At 48.5% G+C, this 27,251-nt stretch overlaps 2 protein-coding genes across 2 annotated transcripts in view; both read right to left on the bottom strand.

Moving 5' to 3' along the window:
- The window catches only part of LOC101951602 (uncharacterized), a 34,235-nt gene extending 7,548 nt beyond the window's left edge, over window positions 1-26,687 (bottom strand). The window contains exons 1-2 of the mRNA XM_005293583.4: window positions 26,113-26,687; window positions 14,099-14,902 (exon numbers count right to left, since the gene is read on the bottom strand). Of these exons, the coding sequence (XP_005293640.2) occupies window positions 14,099-14,844 (746 nt within the window). The 5' untranslated portion in view covers window positions 14,845-14,902; window positions 26,113-26,687. The remainder of the gene's footprint in view (window positions 1-14,098; window positions 14,903-26,112) is intronic.
- Window positions 1-27,251, bottom strand: part of LOC135974286 (uncharacterized) — a 137,180-nt gene that overhangs the window by 95,760 nt on the left and 14,169 nt on the right. The gene's annotated exons all lie outside the window — the stretch shown is intronic.

The following is a 27,251-nucleotide window of genomic DNA, read 5'->3' as shown; positions in this document are numbered from 1 at the left end:
AACAAGGGCCATTAAGGGTACTTCAGAAGCAATTAGCTGTGAATGGGTTTGTTTTCCTGTTAGCTTTCCTGTGTACATGTTTGCCAGCCCAGGGAAAATGAAGACTGGGGTCTTACAGAGACATGTGACTATGTCACCTGGTATTGGAATCCATCTTAAACCTTGTACTTTTCTGTCAGAGGCTGGGGAGGGGGTCAAACGGAGACAAAGGACTCCCACCTTTGGCCAAATCTATATAAGGGGGTGGAGCAGGACAAAATGGGGCTGCCAGTCATGAGAAATCCCCTGCTTACCACCTGAGATGTCTGCTGAACTAACAAAGATTGAACCAGGGGAAAGGATTGGGCCCAGACTAGGAAAGCATCTGTAAAAGAAGCTTATTGGAACATCTTTGAGGGTGGGATATTATATGTAACTAGTTTCTTCATAAAAAGAACAGGAGTACTTGTGGCACCTGAGAGACTAACAAATTCATTTGAGCATAAGCTTTTGTGGGCTACAGCCCACTTCATCAGATGCATAGAATGGAACACACTGAAAGAAGATATTTATACATACAGAGAACATGAAAGGGTGGAAGTAGCCATACCAACTGTAAGAGGCCAATCAATTGAGATGAGCTATCATCAGCAGGAGAAAAAAAACTTTTGAAGTGATAATCGAGATGACCCATAGAAGGTGTGAGGATAACTTAACATGGGGAAATAGATTCAATTAGTGTAATGACCCAACCATTCCCAGTCTCTGTTCAAACCTAAGTAAATTGTATCTAATTTGCATATTAATTCAAGTTCAGCAGTCTCTCTTTGGAGTCTGTTTTTGAAGTTTTTTTTGTTGCAAAATTGCCACCTTCAGGTCTGTCACTGAGTGGTTAGAGAGGCTGAAGTATTCTCCCACTGGTTTTTGAATGTTATGATTCCTGATGTCAGATTTATGTCCATTTATTCTTTAGCATAGAGACTGTCCGGTTTGGCCAATGTACATGGCAGAGGGGCATTGCTGGCATATGAGGGCATTTATCACATTGGTAGATGTGCAGGTGAATGAGCCCCTTTTCAGGAAAGATGTGAACAAATTGGAGAAAGTCCAGAGGAGAACAACAAAAATGATAAAAGATTTAGAAAGCCTGTCCTATGAGGAAAGGTTGCAAGAATTGGATTTGCTTAGTCTGGAAAAGAGAAGACTTGGGGTGAGGTGGGGGGAATATGATAACAGTTCTGAAGTACCTGAAAGGTTGTTACAAGGAGGAGGGAGGAAAATTATTCTCCTTAACCTCTGAGGACAGGACAAGAAGCAATGGGCTTAAATTGCAACTGAGGTTTGGACATTAGGAAAAACTTCCTAACTGTCAGGGTGGTTAAACACTGGAATAAATTGCCTAGAGAGGTTGTGGAATCTCCATCATTGGAGGATTTAAGAGCAGGTTAGACAAATACCTGACAGGGATGGTCTAGATCAGTGGTTCTCCACCTATTTACCATTGCGGGCCACATATGCAGCTATCTGTGTTATGTGGGCCACATCCACACAATATATATACTGCCTGTGTAGCCCTGACGATGTCACATGGGCCACAGCTGTAATGGGCTGTGGTTTGAGAACAACTGGTCTAGACAGACCTGTTCCTAGGGTATGGGGAATTGGGGCGACTGCTCCAGGCCCCACGCTTTGGGGGGACCCCGCGGGCCAGCGTGATTGGCTGGCGCGGTTGGTCCCAGAAGTGACAGATTCATCACTTTCACCCCAGGCTCCGCACCCCAATAGGGACGGCCCTGGGTCTAGATCATACTTAATCCTGCCTTGACTGCAGGGGACTGCGCTAGAAGATCTCTCAAGGTCCTTTACAGTCCTACGATTCTATGATCTACTCAACCAGCACTGATATGAGCTGAGAATTTTCAAGACATTTAAAAAGTCATACATTTAATGTCTTTGTTATACACTTTTTTTCAACAAGAGTCCACAAAGACTGATCTTCTTGGAAAAAATAGAAGATACACTGTGACTGAAGTTCAAATTAGTCCAACCTGAGAAACCCGCTGGCTCTCTCATGAGCGATCCTTGGCTGATGGCTTAAAATTACTGCAACCATTATTACTGGCTTTGGAAAGTATCTACCAAGGTGGGATGGATCTAAGTAGTGAGGCTGGTGGACTACTTTTTGCTACTATGTTCAGAGAAGACAAATGCCATTCTCTCTCTTGTAAGTCTACTGCTGAAACCAGTTGGGTCATTAAACAATGTCATCCAGGCACCTGCTACAACAGTAGTAGATCTCTGTCCAGCAATAGACGCTACCCTTGGATCTATCACAGAGAGAGAGTCATTGAACATGTACTGGAAGAAGCAAGGACTTCAGTCCAGAAGTTGACTAATGAAGGCACTCATATTGGCTCCTTAAGTAAAGAAGACAAGAACTGTTTGCTAAGCCAGCTGAAAAAATACATAGACTTGATTCTTACAAATCTACAACAGTGATTCCTGGATTCTACTTACCCTCCATGTAGCTTTTACAGGTGCCTGCCTCATAAAACACCAACAGTTAAGTGGAGTGAGGCACTAACAGGAATGGAGCTCCTATGTGCTCAGGACAGAACAGAGAATTTGAACACAGAGTGGAATATCATATGACGAATGAATGAAGATTTGACTTCTTTTTTATCCTCACTCGACCCGATCTTTGTGCTGTTTCCTGGGATGAGAGAAGTAGGAATTCATCTCTTGCTACTCCCAGTCACAACAGCTACAGTTGAGCGTTCTTTTTCGTCATTGAATAGAATTTTGGGTTCTGAAAGAAGTCGCCGTCTGCCTGATCATGTGAATGAACTAATGAGCATATCAGTTGAAGGCACAGAAGAAGCCTCCAAAGATGAACGCACTGCATTTGAGAAGTTCATTAACAGAGTTGTGCAAAATTACAAGAAGAAACCAAGAAGTATGTAGACGTAGTGCTTCATAGAAGACTTGAGTAGCCAACTTTAATTCGTGTGATGATTTTAAAACCTGAGTTAACGCTGATAAAATGGTTGTGAAACTTTTTTCAGTTTTTACTATGGTGCCGTACAGCCCATGTTTGCCCTTATGGTCTCACCCCTGAGTCCACACCTCTCTGTAAATTTGATCATGCCCCATCCCCATAAATTCAATTCCTGGGGAAAATATGACTGTGTGTGTCTAGCCAGGCATGGTGACGGGTAGGAGGGCACTGTTTTGCAGTGTGCTGTGCTAGGGAATCTGTGTAACCCCTGCTGGAGATTTGGACCTGGCTCTGCTGTGCCTGGCTGAGATAGACGTCTTGTGCTGTTGTTTAGTGTGGTGCCTGTTCCATAGCTTATCTCTGACCCAAGGGCACTGGAGCCTTCCCCAAAGTGTGTGGGGGGCACTGTCTCCAAAGGCCCCTCTCCTTCCCCCAAGGCCCTGCTCCCAGCCAAGCCAGAGCGGGGCCGGGGAGTCCACCCATCTGCCCGATGTGGGGGTGGGCAAAAGCAGACCCCTGCCGGTGTCCCCGCCCCCCCCCGGGGCCTCCACCCAGCGCAGGTGGAGGGACCCGCTCCACACAGAAGCCCATGTGGCTCTTACCCTGAGCTAGCTCCGGCCAGGGGGGAGCAGACGCCTTGGAGCTGCAGCCTGGTCATGATGATAAGAGCTGCGCGGGCAGCTGTGTGGAGCCACAGTGGACCCTCCACCTGCCCGTGGTGTGATGGGGCCCGAGCAGCCCCTGGCTTGTGTCCCTGTCCCCCAGACCTTCCACCCAGGGCAGGTGGAGAGTCTGTGGCTCCTCTGCCCATGTGACTCTTGCCATGGCCGGTCTGCAGTTCCAAGGCCCCACACCCAGGCCAGAGCCGGGTCGGGGACAGAGCTGCGTGGGCAGTTGTGGTGAGCTGGTGCACAGTCACAGACCCTCCATCTGCCCTGGGCTGGGTGGGGAGCCCAGGGGGCCGGGACACGGGCCAGGGGCTGCTCTCAGCCCCTCTGCACCACGGGGAGGTAGCAGGTCCACGTGGCTCCCACAACTGCCTGGGCTCCCTGGCCAGGCTCCACGCTGGCCTGGTCGGGGGTGGGACCTTGCAGGGGAGGAGGAGGGAAAGGGGGCGGGGTCTGCCCCGGAAAAAAGTGGATGGGCCAGGCCTGTTCCCTTTAAAAAAGTGGGAGAGCTATGACCCTTCTGGTCCCCCTAGTTCTGGCATGCCTGCTCTGACCCCACATAGGAGGGAAGTTTGCTGTTTGCACAGAGGTGCCAGGATAACACCTGGATGGGACCCCAGCCCTACCTGACACATGGTATCTACAGTGTGTAGGGAAAACCTGTGATATGGGGGATTTTAGTTTGAGTGACATGCTGGAGGCCTCATGCTGCGGAACTAAAACATCCTTGGAATGTCTAAGCATTATAGATGACAAAGATGACTGCAAGTGTTGCAGTCAACACAGGGGAATTCTTTATTAGACCTCTTCCTAACAGATAAAGAGGAACTATTCACAGGACTGAAAGTTAATGGGAGCTCAAGTACAGTGATCGTGACTTGATGACATTTATAATGTGCAAGCAGAATAAAGTCCAGAGCAGTGATATAGATACTTGATGCTTCACTAGGACCAGTTTCACAAAGCTGTAAGCTATTATGAGTGAACTCAGCTGGGAGGAAGAATGTAATCAGAAAACTGTGAAAGATAATTGGCAATTATTTGAGAATACCTTACTAGATGCCCACAAAGCCCCAATCCCACAATTCAGGAGAAAAGCCTTGGTGGGAAGTGAAGCCAGCCATTCGTATTTCATATATATAAACACACCTTAACCTGTTGCTCACAAACAGGGAAGAATTGGTAGGGGAAGTAGAAGTGGGAGGCAACCAGGGCAGCAGTGATCATGAGATGGTCAAGTTCAGGATCCTGACACAAGGAAGAAAGGAGAGCAGCAGAATACGGACCCTGGACTTCAGAAAAGCAGACTTGGACTCCCTCGGGGAACTGATGGGCAGGATTCTTCCGCTCTACTCTGCTCTGGTTAGGCCTCAGCTGGAGTATTGTGTCCAGTTCTGGGCGCCGCATTTTAAAAAAGATGTGGAGAAATTGGAAAGGGTCCAGAGAAGAGCAACAAGAATGATTAAAGGTCTTGAGAACATGACCTATGAAGGAAGGCTGAAAGAACTGGGTTTGTTTAGTTTGGAGAAGAGAAGACTGAGAGGGGACATGATAGCAGTTTTCAGGTATCTAAAAGGGTGTCATAAGGAGGAGGGAGAGAACTTGTTCACCTTAGCCTCTAAGGATAGAACCAGAAACAATGGGTTTAAACTGCAGCAAGGGAGGTCTAGGTTGGACATTAGGAAAAAGTTCCTAACTGTCAGGGTGGTTAAACACTGGAACAAATTGCCTAGGGAGGTTGTGGAATCTCCGTCTCTGGAGATATTTAAGAGTAGGTTAGATAAATGTCTATCAGGGATGGTCTAGACAGTATTTGGTCCTGCCATGCGGGCAGGGGACTGGACTCGATGACCTCTCGAGGTCCCTTCCAGTCCTATAATCTATGAATTATCTATGAATTATCCCCTGGGAGGCTAACATGAGGGGGAAAGGAGTCCAGGAGAACTGGCTGTATTTTAAAGAATCCTTATTGTGGGTGCAGGAACAAACCATCCCGGTGTGCAGAAAGAATAGCAAATATGCCAATTGCAGTTGCAGCTAGCAAGGGATTTGAAGGGTAACAAGAAGGGTTTCTACAGGTATGTTAGCAACAAGAAGGTGGTCAGGGAAAGTGTGGGCCCCTTACTGAATGGGGGAGGCAACCTAGTGACCGAGGATGTGGAAAAAGCTGAAGTACTCAATGCTTTTTTTGCCTCTGTCTTCACAGACAAGGGCAGCTCCCAGACTGCTGCACTGGGCAGCACAGTATGGGGAGGAGGTGAGCAGCCCTTAGTGGTGAAAGAACAGGTTAAGCTGGGGTGGGCAAACTTTTTGGCCCGAGGGCCACATCTGGCTGGGGAAACTGCATGCAGGGCCATGAATGTAGGGCTGGGGCAGGGGGTGGGGATGTGGGAGGGAATGCAGGGTGTGGGAGGGGGTGCGGTGTGCAGGAAGGGGCTCAGGGCAAGAGGTTGGGGCAGAGGAGGGGTGCAGGGTGTAAGAGGGGGCTCAGGGCAGAGGTGCAGGGAGGGGTGCAGGGTGTGGCAGGGGTCTCAGGGCAGGTGGTTGGGAGGCAGAAGGGGAGCGGAGTATGGCAGGAGGCTCAGGGCAGGGAGTTGGGGGGCAAGAGGGGTGTGGGGTGCAGCAGGGGGCTCAGGGCAGGGAGTTGGGCTGAGGGGTGCAGGATGGGTTTGGGGTTCAGGCTCTGGCCCGGCGCCGCTCACCTGGAGTGGTTCCAGGGTGACAGTGGTGCACAGCAGGGCTAAGACAGGCTCCTGGAAGCAGCCGGCACTATGTCCCTGTGGCCCCGGGGGGGGGGGGGGGGGGGGGGAAGAAAGAGGGCTCCATGCGCTGCCCTTGCCGCGCCTCCAGGTGCCTCCCCGAAGCTCCCATTGGCCGCAGTCCCCCGTTCCCAGCCAATGGGAGCTGTGGGGGACGGTGCCTGGAAGTGAGCGTAGCGCACAGAGACCTCTGCGCCCCCCCCGACCCCCAGGGGCTGCAAGGACGTGGTGCCGGCTGCTTCTGGGAGTGGCGCTGGGCCTGCGGTGCCCCAGGGGCGTCAATCCCGCGGGCAGGATCCAAATCCCTGAGGGGCCGGATCCAGCCCACGGGCCGTCGTTTGCCCTCCCCTGGGTTAAGGACTATTTAGAAAAGTTGGACATGCACAAGTCCATAGGGCCAGATCTAATGCACCCAAGGGTGCTGAGGGAGTTGGTGGATGTGATTGCAGAGCCATTGGTCATTAGCTTAGAAAACTCGTGGCTATTGGGGGAGGTCCCGGACTATTGGAAAAAGGCAAATACAGTGCCCATCTTTAAAAAAGGGAAGAAAGAGAACCTGGGGAACTACAGACCGGTCAGCCTCACCTCAGTCCCTGGCAAAATCATGGAGCAGGTCCTCAAGGAATCTATTTTGAAGCACTTAGAGGAGAGGAAGGTGATCAGGAACAGTCAACATGGATTCACCAAGGGCAAGTCATGACTGACTAACCTGATTGCCTTCTATGATGAGATAACTTGCTCCATGGATATAGGGAAAGTGGTGGATGTGATATATCTTGACTTTATCACAGCTTTTGATACGGTCTCCCACAGTATTCTTGCCAGCAAGTTAAAGAAGTATGGGCTGAATGAATGGACTGTAAGGTGGATAGAAAGCTGGCTAGATCGTCGGGCTCAACGGGTAGTGATCAATGGGTCGATGTCTAGTTGGCAGCCGGTATCAAGTGGAGTGCCCCAAGGGTCGGGCCTGGGGCCAGTTTTGTTCAACATCATCATTAATGATCTGGATTATGGGATGAATTTCACCCTCAGTAAATTCACAGATGACACTAAGGGGGAGTGGTAGATACGCTGGAGGGTAGGGATAGTGTCCAGAATGACCAAGACAAATTAGAGGATTGGGTCAAAAGAAACCTGATGAGGTTCAACAAGGACAAGTGCAGAGTCCTGCACTTAGGACGGAAGAATCCCATTCACTGCTACAGACTAGGGACCGAGTGGCTAGGTAGCAGTTCTGCAGAAAAGGACCTGGGGGTACAGTGGAGGAGAAGCTGGATAGGAGTCAGCAGTGTGCCCTTGTTGCCAAGAAGGCTAACGGCATTTTGGGCTGTATAAGTAGGGGCATTGCCAACAGATCGAGGGACGTGATCATTCCCCTCTATTCGACATTGGTGAGGCCTCATCAGGAGTACTGTGTCCAGTTTTGGGCCCCACACTACAAGAAGGATGTGGACAAATTGGAGAGAGTCTAGCAGAGGGCAACGAAAATGTTTAGGGGGCTGGAGCACATGACTTGGACGATTTGGACACCAGTCCTCTGCATAGTAATGCTTCACACCTATCTCTGTAAGTTATATTTATTCACCTGCCAAACTCCAGCTTGCACATCTGTATCTGAAGAAATGGGCTGAAGCCCATGAAAGCGTATGCTCTAATAAATTTGTTAGTCTTTAAGGTTCCACAAGGCTCCTTGTTGTTTTTACTGAAACAGACTAACACGGCTACCCCCTCTGAATCTGGATTTTTGATTATCTGATCTGGTCCCCATCCCAATTAGATCGGATAATCAAGGTTCTATTGTAATTATAGGCCTATTAGCCTGACATTCATCCTGGGCAAGATAGTGAAGCAGCTGTTATGGGACTCTATTAATAAAGAACTAAAGGAGGGGAATGTAATTAATGCCAATCAATGGGGGTTTATGGAAATCCTGTCAAACTAACTTGATATCTCTTTTTGATGAGATTACTAGTCAGTTGATAAAATTAATAGTGTTGGCACAATGTACTTAGACTTCTGTAGGGCCTTTGACTTGGTACCACACAATATTTTGATTAAAAAAAACTAGAATGATATCAAATTGACATGACTGCACACACAGTGGATTAAAAACCGGCTAATTGGTAGGTCTCAAAATATAACTATAAACGGGGAATTGTCATTGAATGGGTCTACTTCCAGTGGGGTCTCACAAAGATTGGTTCTTGGCCCTGCACTATTTAACATTTTTATTAATGACCTGGAGGAAAACATAAACTCATCACTGATGAAGTTTGCAGATGACACTAAAATTGGGGGAGTGGTAAATAATGAAGAGGACAGGGCACTAATTCAGAGTGATCCGGATCACTCGGTAAGCTGGGTGCAAGCAAACAATATGAGTTTTAATATGGCTAAATGTAAATGACTATGTCTAGGAACAGACAACGTTGGCCATACTTGCAGGATGGGGATTCTATCCTGGGAAGCAGTGACTCTGAGAAAGATTTGGGAATTGTGGGGGATAATCAGCTGAACATGAGTGTGATGCTGTAGTCAAAAAAGCTAATGTGATCCTGGGATGCATAAACAGAGTAATCTTTAGTAGGAGTAAAGAGGTTACCTCTGTATTTGTCAGTGGGGCAACTGCTGTTGGAATACTCTCTAGTGCCCCCAATTCAGAAAGGTTATTGTTAAACTGGAAAGGGTTCAGAGAAGAGCCATAAAAATGATTAAAGATATACTGGCACTAGAAAAGGTTCAGAGAAGGGGAACTAAAATGATTAGGGGTTTGGAACGGGTCCCATATGAGGAGAGATTAAAGAGGCTAGGACTCTTCAGCTTGGAAAAGAGGAGACTAAGGGGGAATATGATAGAGGTCTATAAAATCATGAGTGATGTGCAGAAAGTGGATAAGGAAAAGTTATTTACTTGTTCCCATAATATAAGAACTAGGGGTCACCAAATGAAATTAATGGGCAGCAAGTTTAAAACAAATAAAAGGAAGTTCTTCTTCACGCAGCGCACAGTCAACCTGTGGAACTCCTTGCCTGAGGAGGTTGTGAAGGCTAGGACTATAACAGCGTTTAAAAGAACTGGATAAATCCATGGAGGTTAAGTCCATTAATGGCTATTAGCCAGGATGGGTAAGGAATGGTGTCCCTAGCCTCTGTTTGGCAGAGGGTGGAGATGGATGGCAGGAGAGAGATCACTTGATCATTGCCTGTTGGTCCACTCCCTCTGGGGCACCTGGCATTGGCCACTGTCGGAAGACAGGATACTGGGCTGGATGGACCTTTGTCTGACCTGGTATGGCCGTTCTTATGTTCTTAAAGGATTGCAAAACCTTGAAGTGAGAGACTATTTAGCTTAACAAAGACAAGGTGAAGAGGTGATTTGATTATTTTGATCACAGTCTATTGGTAGCTATATGGGGAATAAATATTTGACAATGGGCTCTTTAATCTAGCAGAGAAAATTGTAAACTGATCATATAGCTGGAAGTTGAAGCTAGAAAAACGTTTAATGGTGAGAGTATTTAACCATTGGAGCAATTTACCAAGGAGTGTGGTGGATAGTCCGTCACTGACCATTTTAAAATTGAGATTGGATTTTTTTTTTTTAAAGATCTGGTCTAAAAATGATACTGGGGCAGTTCTATGCCTGTGCTACAGAGGAGGTCACAATGGTCCCTTCTGGCCTTAGAATCGCTGACTAAGTCAGACTCTTCTTAGACTGAAGGAAAAAGGAGACACACAACCATTTGTTTCCATCACTCTCTTGTTTCTAGTAGAATCTTCATTGTTTCATAAATAAACCTTCTTTTGTTGTATTACAAGTGCTGTGTGGTTTACAAGGAGCGGGGGTTTTAGGTAAAACTGATAAACTGGGGCACACGGCTCCTTTGGGGGCAGAGGCTCTGGGGTTTCTGTGAGTAGCCAGTGTCAGGGCCTGGGATCACAGGGGAGCGACTCAAGGGGGCTCGGGGACTGAGGTGTACCTCCTGCTAACCTGCAATGTGAGGACAAAGCACAAACAACCCCCCTCCCCTTTAAAAATAAACTTAAAGAGACCAAACTTTCAGATTTTGAACTATCAAGTTGTTGGTGCCCAGGCTCTTGTTCAGGCCTTCTAACCTCACACCTCAACCATCATCCTCTCATCTCTGGCCTCACAGCCAGCCACGTTGCCCCTTCAGTTTCAGTCAACACCCTCCTGCTGGGATGAGCTTCCTGGCTCTCTGCTCCAGCCACATCACCCCTGTGACGTTACACTCCACATGCTTTATGAAAATATGCTTGTAAATATTAATATGACATAACTGGAATATGTTTTATGCTAAATATGCCAAGTAACATATCTTTGCAAAGGTTATTATCTGCTGAATATATTCATCCTATTTGTAGGCATGTATCATTTTTATATCTGAAATTATGAGCGTTGGCTCTATGTTTGTATTTGAAGCGTTTGCTGTGGGTAACACATAAGGGAGGTTTGGCCAACCTATTGTGAAGAGACTATTCAAGTAATTGGGAGTACTTGACTGACAATGGACTTTGGGAGATTTCAAAACACATCTGCTGAGCTAACGTGTAAACGATGACATCGGCCTGCAAAAATCTGAATCATTCGTGGACATGTGACTTGCCCAGGTGGCTACAAACTCCATCTTACTGCTGTGATTTTGCACAGAAGAACAAAGGGGTTTCCGCCCATGACAGGGAGGATATAAAAGGCCCTGGAAGCCTCTCTATTTTGTCTTCAGCTCGCTCAAGAGGCTGCCAGTCAGGGGAACACACCTGTTTATCACCTGAGATGTAAACTGGAACTAACAAGGCCTGTACCAGGGGAAAGGATTGGGCCCACGATAGGAAAGAATCCAATCTGTGAAACATGCTTATTGGAACATCTTTGAGGGTGAGATATACCTGTAACTAGATCCTCAGTGAATTAAGTCAGCTTTGCGTATTTTGATTTATTTTACTTAGTGACCTACCTTGTTCTGTTATTACTTGAAACCACTTAAATCCTACTTCTTATACTTAATAAAATCACTTTTGTGTATTAGAATCATAGAATCATAGAATCATAGAATATCAGAGTTGGAAGGGACCTCAAGAGGTCATCTAGTCCAACCCCCTGCTCAAAGCAGGACCAATTCCCAGCTAAATCATCCCAGCCAGGGCTTTGTCAAGCCGGGCCTTAAAAACCTCCAAGGAAGGAGACTCCACCACCTCCCTAGGTAACGCATTCCAGTGTTTCACCACCCTCCTAGTGAAATAGTTTTTCCTGATATCCAACCTGGACCTCCCCCACCGCAACTTGAGACCATTGCTCCTTGTTCTGTCATCTGCCACCACTGAGAACAGCCGAGCTCCATCCTCTTTGGAACCCCCTTCAGGTAGTTGAAGGCTGCTATCAAATCCCCCCTCATTCTTCTCTTCTGGAGACTAAACAATCCCAGTTCTCTCAGCCTCTCCTCATAAGTCATGTGCTCCAGACCCCTAATCATTTTTGTTGCCCTCCGCTGGACTCTTTCCAATTTTTCCACATCCTTCTTGTAGTGTGGGGCCCAAAACTGGACACAGTATTCCAGATGAGGCCTCACCAATGTCGAATAAAGGGGAATGATCACGTTCCTCGATCTGCTGGCAATGCCCCTACTTATACAGCCCAAAATGCCGTTAGCCTTCTTGGCAACAAGAGCACACTGTTGACTCATATCCAGCTTCTCGTCCACTGTGACCCCTAGGTCCTTTTCAGCAGAACTGCTACCTAGCAGTATTAATAAACCCAGAGTAAGTGATTAATACCTGGGGGAGCAAACAGCTGGGCATATCTCTCTATCAGTGTTATAGAGGGCGAACAATTTACTAGTTCACCCTGTATAAGCTTTTGTGATGAAGTGGGTGATTTTCTTGTTTTCTGTGGTTTTCCAATGGTTTGCATGCGGAGGGGGTGGGACTCAGTGCCCCTGGGTGTTACTGGTTTAACGAGGTGAGGGGAGAGGGAGTTTGTTGATACAGAGGACTGGAGAGGGAACTTGGGACCCCAGCCAATGGCCTGGAGGGGGAACACCCCAGTGACTGGTGACCTGATGACCCGGAGACCCAGCTCAGGAGTTGCAGCGAGTTCTGGTCAGTGGGAGGACAATGGGCTGCAGAGAGAGGACCCCGGTGACTGGACTAGCCGGTTCCAGCCAGAGGACGGAAGAGGGGAGAGGATGTCCGGGCGACCAGTTTATGACCCTGTTTACCTGGAGAGAAGACAATGGACAGAGGCAGGGCCTGGGGCCGGTGATCTCAGATGCCGAGCTGGGAAGCAGGGGGGCTTGGAGCTGGAGAGGGGGAGCAGGCAGAGCCCACCTGGATGTAGGGGAGACTGGGATGTGCTGGGCTGAGGGAGGCCAGGCCTGAGGCCCGGAGAGTTTTCTGTGCTGTGTTCTACTTTCAATAAACCTCCTGTGTTACGCTGGCTGAGTGTCACTCTGGGCTAGAGAACAGGGGGGGCATCAAGGTGGAGGCCCTGGGGGTCCAGAGCGAGGGGACTCCCCATGGGGGCCCACAGCAGAGACAGACGTGCTAAGGCTCAGAGAGGTGCGGCTCCAGGATGTGGAGGGGCCTGACCCCGAGAGAGAGTGGATCCCGAGAAGAGCTGTCGCGCTGAAAGGGGCACCCCCCCACGGACCGCACGGGGCCGAGAGTGGGCACAATCTGTGAGTCTGTGACAGCTTTATACAGAGTAACACGGATTTATTTGGGGTTTAGGCTCCCAGAAGGGCTGTGCACTGAGTGCTGAGTAAAGTCCCTTTAACTGTAGTCTGCCCAGAGCTGAGTGAATCTCAGTGTCTGTGTTGTGCAGGAGGGGTGTGGCTCCTATCTCCAGGTCTGTGCTGGAGGCAACTTGTAGGGTCTGGTCCAGCTAGACAGAGTAAAGGGGTGCCCAGGCTGGTAGAAGGGTTAGGCTCAGTGGTATCTCAGCACATCTAGGGACAATCTTGATGGAGTCTCTGTGACCCAACCTGTCACAACCCCATCTTTGTGTCACTCCCCTGGCTGCCTCTCCTCTCCCATGTCAAACCCCAGCTCCTGGTCTTTGCCGGTAGGGCCCCTCCCCCCCAGCAATTACAGTATTTATCACAGCGCTGACCCCAGCCTTCCCTCTACTGATCACTTCATCCCTTACTGCTGGCTGGTCATCCATCCACCAGCACCTTCATACCTTCTCCTAAACTCCCACATCGTCCTCTTCAATCCTCCTTCAGATTTACCCCTGCCATGGCGCCCAGTGAAACAGGGCTAGTCTGACAATGGCTGTAGTCGGACAGTGGCTGGCCTGAGGAAGGCTGAGACATAGGAGCTGTTACGTAGAGTTGTGAGCACGTCCTCACTAGTGTAATTGGCACAGCGACTTTTACTGCTCTGGAACCAGGCTGGGCTACGCCAGCTGAGGGTCTGGCTCATGGTGTTCATTTTACTGTCACCGTCTCCTCTTCCCCCTTGCCCTGGTTGTCTTTCTTCCACCTATTGGTACCTTATTATAATCCTGGATTGCGAGCACCCTGGGGCAACGGCTGTCTCCCCATCATGAGTACAGCTCCTAGCACCATGGGGATGCAATCCCTGTGTGGGGTCCCTAGGCACCACTGCCATACAGTTAATAGGGAGGGAACCACACACAACATGCACTGCCCAGGGGAGAGGAGAGTTGCTTACCTTTCCCTGAAATAGTGAATAAGAAACTCATCAGGCACAGCTTTCTCACAAACTGAGTTCACGGCTTTTTCCCCACAGCAGGTGTATTTTCCATTCTCGTATCTTCCTTTGTGATTTAGGGTAATTTCAAATTCATCTGTGATGTTGTTAGCATTTAATAGTGCTTTCCCAAGGGGATTCAGATCTGGGGCACTGGGGTCTGATTTGCTTTTTACCAACTTCCCTCTGCAGGCAACATAGATACTGGCTTTGGAATAGTCGATATCTCGTATCCCCAGGAAGTGAGACACTTCATGGATAAGAGTCCCTGGCTGAGACCCTTCTCCAAGATATGTAGAAGCCTTCCAGAATTCTGGGCACAAATACACTGTTTTGTCTCCAGACTTTGAATAAACATATGCATAAATATATTTCCTGGTTAGATCCTCCTTAAACTTCACAACTTCCAGCTCTGAGATGAGATCTCGAACTAACTCTTCTGTCAGTATCGCATGGCGTTCCATCCAGAATTTGGGATCTCTGCTATCACCAAAAAACAGATCCTGGGGCTTCTCCATCAGCACTCGGTCCTTCTTCTTCAGGGCATCTCTCAGAATCTCCATTGCTCTCCGCTTTGCTGCTTCTGCAGTTTGTCTCTTTGCTTCAGTTAGGGGTGTGTGGTTACTGTAAGAGTCATTTGCTTCAGAAGTAGAGCATAATCTTCCATGTGGTGACATGCTGCTCACGAATATTTCCTGGCAACTCATCTTTGCACCTACGTAGCACGTTCACTTCAGCAAGAGTAATTCTCCAGATAAGCTCTCTCTGTTAAAACACAAGATTTGGCTTTGATTACGTTGCCTTTCAAGGTGAAGTGTCTGACACATTTCGATTCACTCTAATGGGAACACAGGAAACACCCGACCAGATCAGACCAGGTGTCCATCTAGTCCCCTCTTCTCTCTCTGAAACTGGCTGGTGCTTCAGAGGAAGGGACAAGAAACCCACCTAGTGGACAAGTGCAGAGTAATTTGCCCTTGGGGAAAATTTCTTCCTAACTCCAGGTAGTTAGAGCCTGGGTGGCTTGTGCCCTGAGGAGGAGGATTTAGATCCCTTCCAAACATTGGAGATTTCCTTTTGTATTTTCATTCTCTCTCATGCAATTGTGGAGGTCCTGGCCATCTATCTGATTCTCCAATTCTCCTCTGAACCCCTCACAGTTCATAACTCTAATGACATTCTGTGGCCATGAGCTCTACAGCGGAGTTACGTGTTATGTACATGAGTGTCCGCGTGTCAGTTTTACCTTTTCTTCCCTCCACTTCATCGCGTGTCCCGTTGTTCTTGCATTATGAGAGGGGGTAAAGAGGAGCCCTGACTGACCTACTCTCTGCCATTCGTTAGTTTGTACATTTATCATTGTCTCTCTAAACCAGGAGTAGACAACCTATGGCACGTGGGCCGAAGGCGGCACGTGAGCTGATTTTCAGTGGCACTCACACTGCCCGGGTCCTAGCCACCGGTCCGGGGGGCTCTGCATTTTAATTGAATTTTAAATGAAGCTTCTTAAACATTTTAAAAACCTTATTTACTTTACATACAACACTAGTTTAGTTATACATTATAGACTTACAGAAAGAGACCTTCTAAAAACGTTAAAATGTATTACTGGCATGCGAAACCTTATATTAGAGTGAATAAATGAAGACTCGGCACACCGCTTCTGAAAGGTTGCTGACCCCTGCTCTAAACTAAAGAGCCCCCTCTCGTTAATGTTCCTCACTTAGTGGGTTTCCCAGACCCAAGTGATTTTGTTGTTATCTGATCCTCCTCTATCTCTGCTCTATCCTTGGTGAACAAAACTGGAGACAGAACTGGATTGAGGCCTGGTCTACACTCCAAAGGCAGGTTGACATCAGCCAACTTGCACCAACCTAGTTACGCATTTATCAACACTAACATTTGCCTCCCGCTGATGTGAACTCCCGGTTTCAGAGCTGGAGTGACACCACGTCCCGAACGGCGAAAAGCCACAGCCACCTATGTAGGTCGCCCAAGTGTGAGTGCAGATGCTGCAATTCTTGTGTCCTCCTGCCACTGACCCACGACGCCCTGGGCCCCACGCCAGTGACAGTTCTGAACTCCACTGCCCAGGGATCAGACACTGGAAGCCTCTCCCCACCTTTCAGAGCCCCTGGGCGTTTTTGAAATGCTTTGTCCTGATTGCCCACCTTGCCAAGCACACTTCCCGGCTACCCTGTGTGCGTCCAACCCTGCTGGCTCCACACACCTAGAGCTGCTCCATGGGCTCCTGGCGGGAGCAGGAAAGAAGCCTTGGATCTATTCTGCCTGGGGGAGAAGAGACTCTGCAAGCTCAGTTACGGAGCAGCCGTAGCAGGACCGACATCCACTTGCAAGATGCAGAGGGATTCACAGCGCCTAGGTTTGGTTCCCAGGCTTCCTAGACAATGAATGGGCTTCCCAAAACCTGGCACCCTGGGTGGGGAGCCACCGAGCTAGCCAATGGGAGATGCTGAGGAAAGGGGGGTGCTAAGCCCTGCTCCTCTCCTGGCGTTTGTCGCCCAAGTCTGGGCTGGAGGGAGGCGCCTCCCTCTGGGTGGGATTCACAGCTGGGAGCCGGGCCTGGGCTCAGGCACCTAAGTTGCTGTTTGCAAGAACTGCGCCAGCAGCGCTCGCCGTTACCCAGGAGTTAGCGCACTCACCCAGCTGGGGGGAGAGTGGGGTTCAGTCCCCCCACCCCGGCTCGATGGGGCTGTGACATTATGAGTGTAATATAATATCTCATTGAAAGGCGACAGGGTCAGAAAGAGTTAATTAACTCCCAGACTGACCTGACCCATGGCCGAACTTTAGAGACTGGTTAGGAAGATATGTAAATGAATAGAGCTTTGAAATGCAAGTCTGCATTGTTAGAGGTAGAAGGGTAGGTGTTTGCTCAGGTCTTGTGATGTAAGCAAACAAGTCTTGTCTATTGCTATAGCTTTAATACAAAGATCAAAAAAAGGAGTATTAGTATGTAGGAAGACACTCTCTCTCTCTATGTGTGTGTGTGTGTGTGTGTGTGTATAAGAAATAAGTAGTCAAACAATGTTGTTTACTTTTATCTTTTGCTTTATCAATATATTTACAATAAATGTGGCATCTTTGGCTTATCCCTCTTAATAAGATCCTGCTGGTTTTTATTCTATTGGTATAACACTACCCGCCGATACGGCAGGTAGTCTAGACATACCCTTAGAGAAGCTGCTAGAGAAAGCAATCCTCATGGTAAACTGTAGGAGCAGTTTGCTACAACGGAAGGGTGTGAGAGTGATTTAATCAAGGAAGTTTCAGTTCCTAACAGCCAGAAATGTTCTGTTGAGAATGGATCCACTGACTGTCCTGTCGAAAGATCCAGTGTGGGTAGCTTTGAAAAGGTCTCAGATGGAGTAAAAGCTGTTAAAAAAGTTAAGCAGCCCTATAACCAAGTGGCTGTGTTTGGCCAGCTTGTTGGGAAGACAATGGTGTTGGAACAGGAATGTCTCCTTTCTGATTCTGTGAGTGAGCAGTCTGTGCTTCAGGGTCTGAGGACAGATTTGGTTACTGGTGTTTCAGAGCAGAGCAGTTTTATGGCTAAATGCTTGAGGATGCAGGGGAGAGCAAGCAAACTCTCACCCTCAGACTCTTTGGATTTGTGTGGTATCTCTGTAAGACAGAGTCCAGCCTTGGAATTGGTAGCAGCTGAAAATTTAAAAGCTAGTGTTTGTGTTGATGCAAATTACCTGGCTGACAGGGAGAAGAAAGACTTGCTAATGGCTGTTAGCACAGAGAGACACCCAATCAGCCAGTGAATTCTGTTTAGCAAGAGAAATCAGGGTTTGATCCTCCAGGACAAGGAGGAAAAAGAGAACATGATTTTGCAAAGGGAAGCCACAAGTTAACCCTAAAAGCCCCAAACCCCAATGGTATTGAGCCAAAGGTGTGGCATGACAAAAATGATTGTAGATGGACACTTGCAATGGAGTTATTGTTATTGCTAATGGTGATTTTTATAACCATTGTGTTGCTATTACCAAAAATTGTAAAAATGTACAATGTGCCTAATCTTTTGGAAAATACCTTGAACATGTTAAGAGGAATACATGAGAACACACTCTATGTTAAAAGGCCTTGTAATGCTAATGTTGCACAGTTAATGCCTGTAAACAGTATTGGAACTTTTCACAGGAGAAAAGACATTCCAGATTTGATGTGCTGTATGAAAAGGGAAACTGAGGCACACTACCATATTGCTTTCATGGCTAAATGCCAAGATTCCCGTACTATGAAAAACATTAATATCTACATTAACTTGATGTTAATGGAGTTCCAAACATTTGCCAGAGCTTGTATGGATAAAGCAGTGGTTTTCTTTAGCTCTTGGCAAGATCACATGAGACATACAGGAGTCCTGCTGCAAGAGCAGATCCAATCCACTATTGTTCTAACTAAGTTTTACCCACAAAAGAATAAACGGACACAAATCTGACATCAGGAATCATAACATTCAAAAACCAGTGGGAGAACACTTCTACCTCTCTAACCACTCAGTGACAGACCTGAAGGTGGCAATTTTGCAACAAAAAAACTTCAAAAACAGACTCCAAAGAGAGACTGCTGAACTTGAATTAATATGCAAATTAGATACAATTAACTTAGGTATAAACAGAGACTGGGAATGGTTGGGTCATTACACTAATTGAATCTATTTCCCCATGTTAAGTTATCCTCACACCTTCTACGGGTCATCTCGATTATCACGTCAAAAGTTTTTTTCTCCTGCTGATGATAGCTCATCTCAATTGATTGGCCTCTTACAGTTGGTATGGCTACTTCCACCCTTTCATGTTCTCTGTAGGTATAAATATCTTCTTGCTGGGTGTTCCATTCTATGCATCCGAAGAAGTGAGCCGTAGCCCACGAAAGCTTATGCTCTAATAAATTTGTTAGTCTCTAAGGTGCCACAAGTCCTCCTGTTCTTTTTGCGGATACAGACTAACCCGGCTGCTACTCTGAAACCAATCATGTTATTGAACATGACTTTGATAAACCATTTCTGTTATACATTGATACGGCTTCTAACCCAGTACAAGCTGTAATGAGACAGAACCCAGTGTGGTGGGGCGATTACCCCACACCTAGAGAGACTGGGCTGCGGCAGGCCTAGGCGCCTGCGTAGACACGCAGCCAATCAGGAGAGGGCTTACTGGGAGCCAATAAGAAGGCAGAATGGAGCCAGCCAATCAGGGCCCAGCTTAGCCATATAAAAGGCTGCCCAGAGCAGGAGCAGTCAGTCTGTCCCAGGCCTTCAGAGGGGAAGGTCTGTCTCCAGAGCTGGGAGGCCAGCACCTCGGACAGCGCAGTGCAGGCCAGCCGGAGAGTGGGAGAAGGCCCTACTCCATAGCCTGCTAGGCGGCAGGCCTGGGAGGAGGAGGCCTAGCGTAGCGAAGGGCTGTTGGGGAAGTGGTCCAGAGGGATAGTCAGAGGAGTAAGGAGAAGGAAGACAGGGAGACTGTCACTCAAGGGCCTCTGGACCGGGACTCAGAGTAGTGGGCGGGCCTGAGTCCCCCCCCCCCTTTTTCCCTTTGTTTGCTGTGCTACCCCGTGCACAGCCACAGGCCGCAGGGAGCGGCCGGTCGGAACCACACCAGGTCCTGGACTGCGAGGATCGGACTCGAGGGTGTGGGACTGTTGTCTAACCCCCCCCCCCCCCCCCGGAAGGGGGTGTGATTGGACAAAGGGGCACTGTCGGAGGGCAGTGCTCCGGAAGAGGACGCCGACGTCGGGAGCAACGCAAGTCCGTGCACCCCACAGAGGCGAGACGACAGGCGGAACGCCACCCAAAGAGGGCGCTCTACTGGTGCAAAACTAATCCCCCGAAGCGGCCAGGAGGAGGCGCCACAGTGGTGAGCTACCGACCCTGTCACACCCAGGATGGGGAGCTTTTGGGATGCAGTCAGTGATGTCTGCGTCATCCCTTCCTGCATCAATTTTGCATTGGGGCTGTGACGTTATCAGTGTGATATAATATCTCATTGAAAGGTGACAGGGCCAGAAAGAGTTAATCAACTCCCAGACTGACCTGACCCATGACCGAACTTTAGAAACTGGTTAGGAAAATCTGTAAATGAATAGAGCTTTGAAATGCAGCCGGCATTGTTAGAGGTAGAAGGGTAGGTGTTTGCTCAGGGCTTGTGATGTAAGCAAGTCTTGTCTATTGCTATAGATTTAATTCAAAGATCAAAAAAAGGAGTATTAGTATGTAGGAAGACACTCGAGTGCAATCGTATTATTGTCTCTATGTCTCTTTGAAGGTTGTGGTAACCTGTATCTGAACTGTTTAATGGCTAAATTACCCTGTGCTAATTGCCAGGATGGTTGGGAGAAGGAGAGTTGAGCCTATTGTTTTCTCAGGCCAAAAGGCTGCTGGAAATGTATAAAAACCCTGGGACATGATCCTGCTGCATCTCAGATCTGCTTTGGGTTTCAAGAGGTGGAAACCTTAAGCCACAAGGATTGAGATCCCCAGTCATTGACTGGAGTCACCCTGAATATGGACATTGGACTATAACCTCTGGACTCTTTCTAAAAGGACTTTTGGCAACTACAAGCTCATGTCTGCTATGCATCTGAACCTCAAGAATTGAATTCAAGTCTGTCTGTAAATTGATCTTTTAACCAACACTCTCTCTCTTTTCTTTTCTAATAAATTTTAGTTTAGTTAACAAGAATTGGCTATAGTGTGTATTTTGGGTAAGATCTAAGTTATAATTGGACCTGGGTATGTGGCTGATCCTTTGGGATTGGAAGAACCTTTTCTTTTATACGACGAGATAAGATTTTCAGTAATCATCATCGTATCTGACAGGTGTGTCTGGACGGAGGCCTGAGGCTGGGCACGTTAAGGGAACTGCGTTGTTTGGACGTCTGAGTAACCAGTGAGGTGATACAGGAGCTGTTTGGAGCTGGTTGGTAAATCTAAGTATTGGAATAACCACCAGTGTTTCAAGTTTGTCTGCCCCGTTCTGTTTGCAGTTCACCCTGATTGAGTGACCTCAGCTGGCTCCCATGGGCAGCACCGTCACAGGGACAAAGGGATTTGACTCTGGATCTCCCCCCGCACAGGAGAGAGCTCTCACCCCTGGGCCACGGGACAGGCTGATGTGGGGTTCTCCTGCTCCCCGGCGTATAAACGTTTAAAGAGTCACTGAACCGGTGACCATGACTCTATAGCCATGGGGGTGGGGCACTTACCTGGGAGGGTCAAGTTCACGTGCCCCTGCTCCAAGGAGTTGTTAATTACTTACGCCCAGTTGGAACAGCTTCCACAGGAGAGAGTGAGGGAGCCCCCGCATCAGAATCCCCCCAGCCCAGCGATTCAGGCACCCACGTCCCGTTGTGAATCTCACCCGAAATGTTTCTCTGACTGTTCTGGTTAGATTTTGATTTGATATCATTTAATATAAAATACAAGTGAAAATGAAACGTTGTGTGTATCAAACAAACATTTTCAAAACTTTCAGACTGTTTTGTGAGCAATTCTGCTATTCTGGCTTCTCGTTCTGGTTCAGAATGAAAACAACTTTGGGACTCTCAGAATTTTGCATGGAACAGAAATTTCAGGTTTCCACCAGCTCCAGGCTTGTGGGATGATGCTGGTGAGTAGATACAGGGCACCAAGCATTAGCGGGAGGCGGAGGGTGTTAGGAAAGACCCTCCTCTTTGAGCAGGTTATTCTGTAATTATTCCTCTGAAGCAGCTGGTCCTGGCCACTGCCAGAGACGGGCACTGAGCAGGAGCACGGATCTGGTCCGGCAATGTGCGGGTTTCTCCTCAGTGTCTTTTCTCTCTCTCCCCTTCTTCCTCTGGTGAGGCCCCTCTGTCTCAACCCCACTCTCGCGGGTGACACTAAGCTGGGTGGGGAGGTAGATATGCTGGAGGGTAGGGATAGCTCAGTGGTTTGAGCATTGGCCTGCTAAACCCAGGGTTGTTAGCTCAATCCTTGAGGGGGCCACTTAGAGATCTGGGGCAAAAATTGGTCCTGCTAGTGAAGGCAGGGGGCTGGACTTGATGACCTTTCAAGGTCCCTTCCAGTTCTAGGAGATAGGGATAGGGTCCAGAGTGACCTAGACAAATTAGAGGATTGGGCTAAAAGAAATCTGATGAGGTTCAACAAGGACAAGTGCAGAGTCCTGCACTTAAGATGGAAGAATCCCATGCACTGCTACAGACTAGGGACCGAGTGGGTAGGTAGCAGTTCTGCAGAAAAGGACCTAGGGGTTACAGTGGATGAGAAACTGGATATGAGTCAACAGTGTGCCCTTGTTGCCAAGAAGGCCAACGGCATATTGGGCTGTATTAGTAGGAGCATTGCCAGCAGATCGAGGGAAGTGATTATTCCCCTCTATTCGGAACTGGTGAAGCCATATCTGGAGTACTGCATCCAGTTTTGGGCCCCACACTACAAGAAGGATGTGGAAAAATTGGAAAGAGTCCAGCGGAGGGCAACAAAAATGATTAGGGGTCTGGAACACATGACTTATGAGGAGAGGCTGAGGAAACTGGGATTATTTAGTCTGCAGAAGAGAAGAATGAGGGGGGATTTGATAGCTGCTTTCAACTACCGGAAAGGGGGTTCCAAAGAGGATGGAGCTCGGCTGTTCTCAGTGGTGGCAGATGACAGAACAAGGAGCAATGGTCTTAAGTTGCAGTGGGGGAGGTTTAGGTTGGGTATTAGGAAACACTATTTCACGAGGAGGGTGGTGAAGCACTGGAATGGGTTCCCTAGAGAGGTGGTGGAATCTCCTTCCTTAGATGTTTTTAAAGGCGAGCTTGTGTTACCTAGCAGCTCTGTGTTCTCGGGGAACCAGGCACATTACCCAGCCTGTCTGACTCACGAAAGACCACCCCCCCCCCAGTCTCTGCTTGAACCAAATGTGCATCAGAAGAAAGACTTACAAAAAGCAATGACAAGGCCGTGGGAGACGCACCTGAACCCTTGGAACAAGGGTGACAGGATTAAGGAAACTTCCCTAGGCTCAATTGCATGGAGGATGGGACAAGGAGGCATCTCCATTAGCTACAGAATGGAGAACAGAGATTCCAAGGCGAGAACCGCACGGAACTCTGGGACCAGAGAAGCAGGGAAGCAGTGCATGATGGGGGATCTCTGCTCCAGAGGTCAATGAACCCACCTGCACACGCCCAGCTCAGCAGTGATCAGACCAGTTCTAGTCATAAATCCTTGATTGGGATCCAACATAGTGACGCTCCCGAATTGCACTGTGAGCTCCCTCCAAGGAACACCGCCCATAGCCAGGAATGAGCAGCTCCCATGTCTAGCCTGAACAAAACAACTCTGGTATCTCCCTTGTTTACCCACAAACAAATGGAGTGTCTCCCTTCAACCACTGTTCTTTCCCTACAAAAACCCCGACCCACGCTCAAATGCTCTGATGCCTGGATCCAAAATCTGCATCAGTTCCACTGGGACTTCATCTTCTCCTGACTGACGTGCTGGGGGCTCTGCCTGTCTCCAGCACTCCGGACCCTCAGCTACCACCACCACCTGGGATCCTCGATCAATTCAAGCTTCACGGAGTGGTGAGAACTCAGCGCTCTCTCTCTCTCTCTCGGTGTAGCCGCCTGACCCTGACTTGTGTGATGAGTTATAAGTTAGATTTAATATTATCACTGTTTTGTTTGTTTGGCTTCCCTCTGGTTATTACCGGCAATAAATAACTTTCATGGTTAAGCTGGTTGCTTCTCTCTCTTTCTCTCCCCTCCCCCTCATGGGTGTTTTTTGGTTTCCCTATTCGCTCTGCAGCAACGCTCCTCGTACCTAAGCTCAAAGATCCCGGCAGCGCCCAGAAATCCTGTGGGGTTTGCTCATCCAGTGGGTTACGACCAGAACAACTGTAACGTGACAGTGGGGAGAGGGACGTGCTGAACCTGGGACATACGAGGGTGGCAGCTTGGAGGTGCTGCTCAACCCAGACTACTGAGTCCAGGGATATATAAGGGAGTGCTGATTAACCCGGTCCTCTCAGATGCTGTGTGTGTGTGTGTTTTGCCCAGTTACTCTTGTGTTGAGCCCCCAGGACTTTGTGTTTCACCAAAGCCCCCCCAGGGAGGCCCCAGGCTGGATGTGACGCCACCAGGAGCTGGAGACTCCAACCCTTCCCTTGGGAGCTTGTTCCAAATCGGTGCCTTGTTTCTGATTTTAGTTTGTTGGGCTGCAGCTTCCAGCCGTTGGCTCTGGTTCGTCCCGTCTCCGCTAGATGAGAGCGCCAGCGCTAGTGCCTGCTGGTATCTGCCTGGGGAGGGGCTTCCACACGCATCACGTCACCTCTCCCTCTGCCCCCTGCTCAGCTGGGCAGACCCAGCTCGGTACGGCTCCCACGGCACAGCGATTTCGGCAGCCCTCGAGTCATTTCTGAGCCTCTTTCTGCACCTGCCCCAATTTATAAATGTTTTTTTTTTAATGTGGAGCCCAGAACTGGAGGCAGGATTCCAGTATCGGTCTCCCCAGTGCCATATTCCGGGTAAAATCCCCTCCCTGCTCCCACTCGCTTCTCCCCTGTGTATCCAGCCCAGGCGGGCACTGGCCCGTTGTCCCACTGCATCGCACGGGGAGCTCACGGTCAGATGTGTCTCCACTCTGACCCCTACATGTCTGTCAGCGTCTCTGCTTTCCAGGGTACAGCCCCCCAGTGTGTGGGTCTGGCCTGTGTCCCTTGTTCCTAGATATCTGACCTTGTACTTGGCTGGATTAAAACATAATTTGTTTGAATGGACTCAGCTTTCCAAACACTCCGTACAGCAACCCCAGGGCTCTGCCAGTGCCCCTGCACCATGACCCCCAGCACCTCCTGCTATTCACGTCTGTGACCCACAGACCTCTCGGTGCCAGCTGGCAGAGGGCACAGGGCACATGGGGTACAGGGATCCCCTGGGTTCACCATCGGGGTCATGTAACGTCTGCTGAAAGCCTGTGTCACACTGGTCATCGTGAGATGTAAGTGCGGCGACTATGTGGGGACGTCTGTGTATCTGCTGGAAATTGTGTTCTCCAGCCTTGCAGGTACAGGCAGGTCACTCAAAGGCAGCGCGCGGTGAGACAAGCTGCTCCCGACAGTGGGTGGGAGACACTCATCTCCCCGGGGGCCGGTGGGTTTTGTGTGTCTCACAATAGACGTCTGTTAATGGAGTGAGTCAAATGCTAACAAAGAGCCGGTGGAGACCATGGAAGGCAATGAACAGGAAGAGGTAAACAGCAGCAGTTGCGGGGGGGACAACCCTGTTTTCAAATGAAGATCAAAGGTTTGGTCTGATATATCTGGGGGTGCAGAGAGACACCCTGCCGGTCCTTCAGTCCGTGAGGACAAGCTGCCAGCGGGCTTCAACTTACGGGAGAGGGTCTCCGCCGACCTGGCAAAGCACGGGGCAAAGGGCCTGGGGAGCTGTCCTGGAGAAGATGGGGGAAGGGCCTGTGCGTTAGGGGTCGGCTCTGGAAAGTGGGTTCTGATTGTGTTTTATATGAAACCATTTGTGTCCAATATTCTTACTCACTGTCACGTGAATCTCTGTTCTTTGATACCAGATTTATTCCTGTTCTCACGGTATGGAGCGATCTCTAGCGATAGCCAAGTGCTGTGTTACACGGAGCAGAGATCCTGAGTTGAATCTTCTAAGCTGGTGTATGCTGCTCCTTCGGGAACAGAGGGGCTGAGGCCAGGGCTACACCACAGACATATATCGGTGTAACTACGTCGCTCAGGGGTGCGCCCTCAGCCCGCCTCCTTCAATGAACCACCGAAATCCGAGAACAGGGTTTAATTTCCCTTTCCCAAGAGCGCAAATGAGGGTTGTTTTTAAAAAAGTAACTAGTGTGTTTTGAACTAAGGAGCTGCCGGCTGACTCTGCTGGTTCCCTGCCCTCACACCCGGTCACTCAGGAGAGGGGCGAGTCATCGCTGAGCTGGGCTCTGTACTCACCAGATGCTGCTGAGCTTGTGCCACGTCTGGTCTCTCACTTCAGGGGCTGCAGCGACGGCTGTTCTGCGACCACAGAACAACCCGATTCAGCTCGGGTTAAATGCTGGGCTGCAGAATGAGAGAGGCCAATGGGGCACGGTGCTGCTTCCTGCTTGCTGGTCCCAAAAGTGATGTGGGATCTTCCCTGGCCTCCTCCCTATATAGAGCTTAGCCCCTTTCGCCCCCGCAACAGCAGGACAACTCTGTGATGTCAGACCTTTCGCTTTCGGTTTCTTGCTGCTGGAAAGTCCCGTGTGGGACCAGTTGTGATAAGGTAACAGTCATTACTTTATAGTGTATTACGGGAATTTATGTTTTGGGTGAGTGGAAAAGCAAATCCCCTCTAGACAGGATTCAGGGGCACAGGCCGTTTGAAATGATTCAAACGGGAGCAGCCAGAACTTTCTGGCCTTTTCTTCAACGCAGAGTTAACACCAGAGTTAGGCAAAAAGCTTTTCTCACACAACTTTTTTTCGGCAAAGAATGGAGATTCAGAGACACCAAAATGGTTTGTAACTTTGTGTTGATTTTGCTGAATTGTTCATTTTTGAAAAAAATAAATAAATGTCAAAATGGCCAATTTTGATATTTTCAAAATGAACTGTTCAATTTTTTGTTTGAAATGAATTCTCATTTAGAAAACTCCTTTAATTTTTTTTTTTTTTTTCAAAAACCTTGAAATCAAAATGAAATTCATCAAAAATATTTCTGGTTGAAACAAATTTTGTTTAGATTTTGATTTGCTGAAAACTTTGAAGTTTTTCAATTTCTGTCCAGTTCAGATTGAATTTTCTTTTTATATTTCAAAATTCCCAACACATTGATCAATCTGTTTGGGTTTCTATTGCCCAGTTCTAGTGAACTCACATTGTAGCTCAAGTGGTTGCTCTTAAGTCAAATCCTGTCCACACAAACTCCTTGTTCACGCGCAGAGCTGCTGTTAACTCAAGCTGGCTGGGCCATCAGGGGTACAGACTAAAGCTCGAGTGAGCACAATTCATTAGCTGCCAACTTGGCCACTGTGTCATGTGGATGCAATTTTAAGAGGACCCCCTAGATACTGATCCCGGCTCTTCTTGCTGCTGGCACAACCTGGCAGC

This window comes from Chrysemys picta, chromosome 11 (assembly GCF_011386835.1).
Source record: "Chrysemys picta bellii isolate R12L10 chromosome 11, ASM1138683v2, whole genome shotgun sequence".
NCBI classification, from domain to species: Eukaryota; Metazoa; Chordata; order Testudines; family Emydidae; genus Chrysemys; species Chrysemys picta.
The sequence above is the reverse complement of the archived record's forward strand: the minus strand, read 5'-3'. Positions and strand labels throughout refer to the sequence as shown.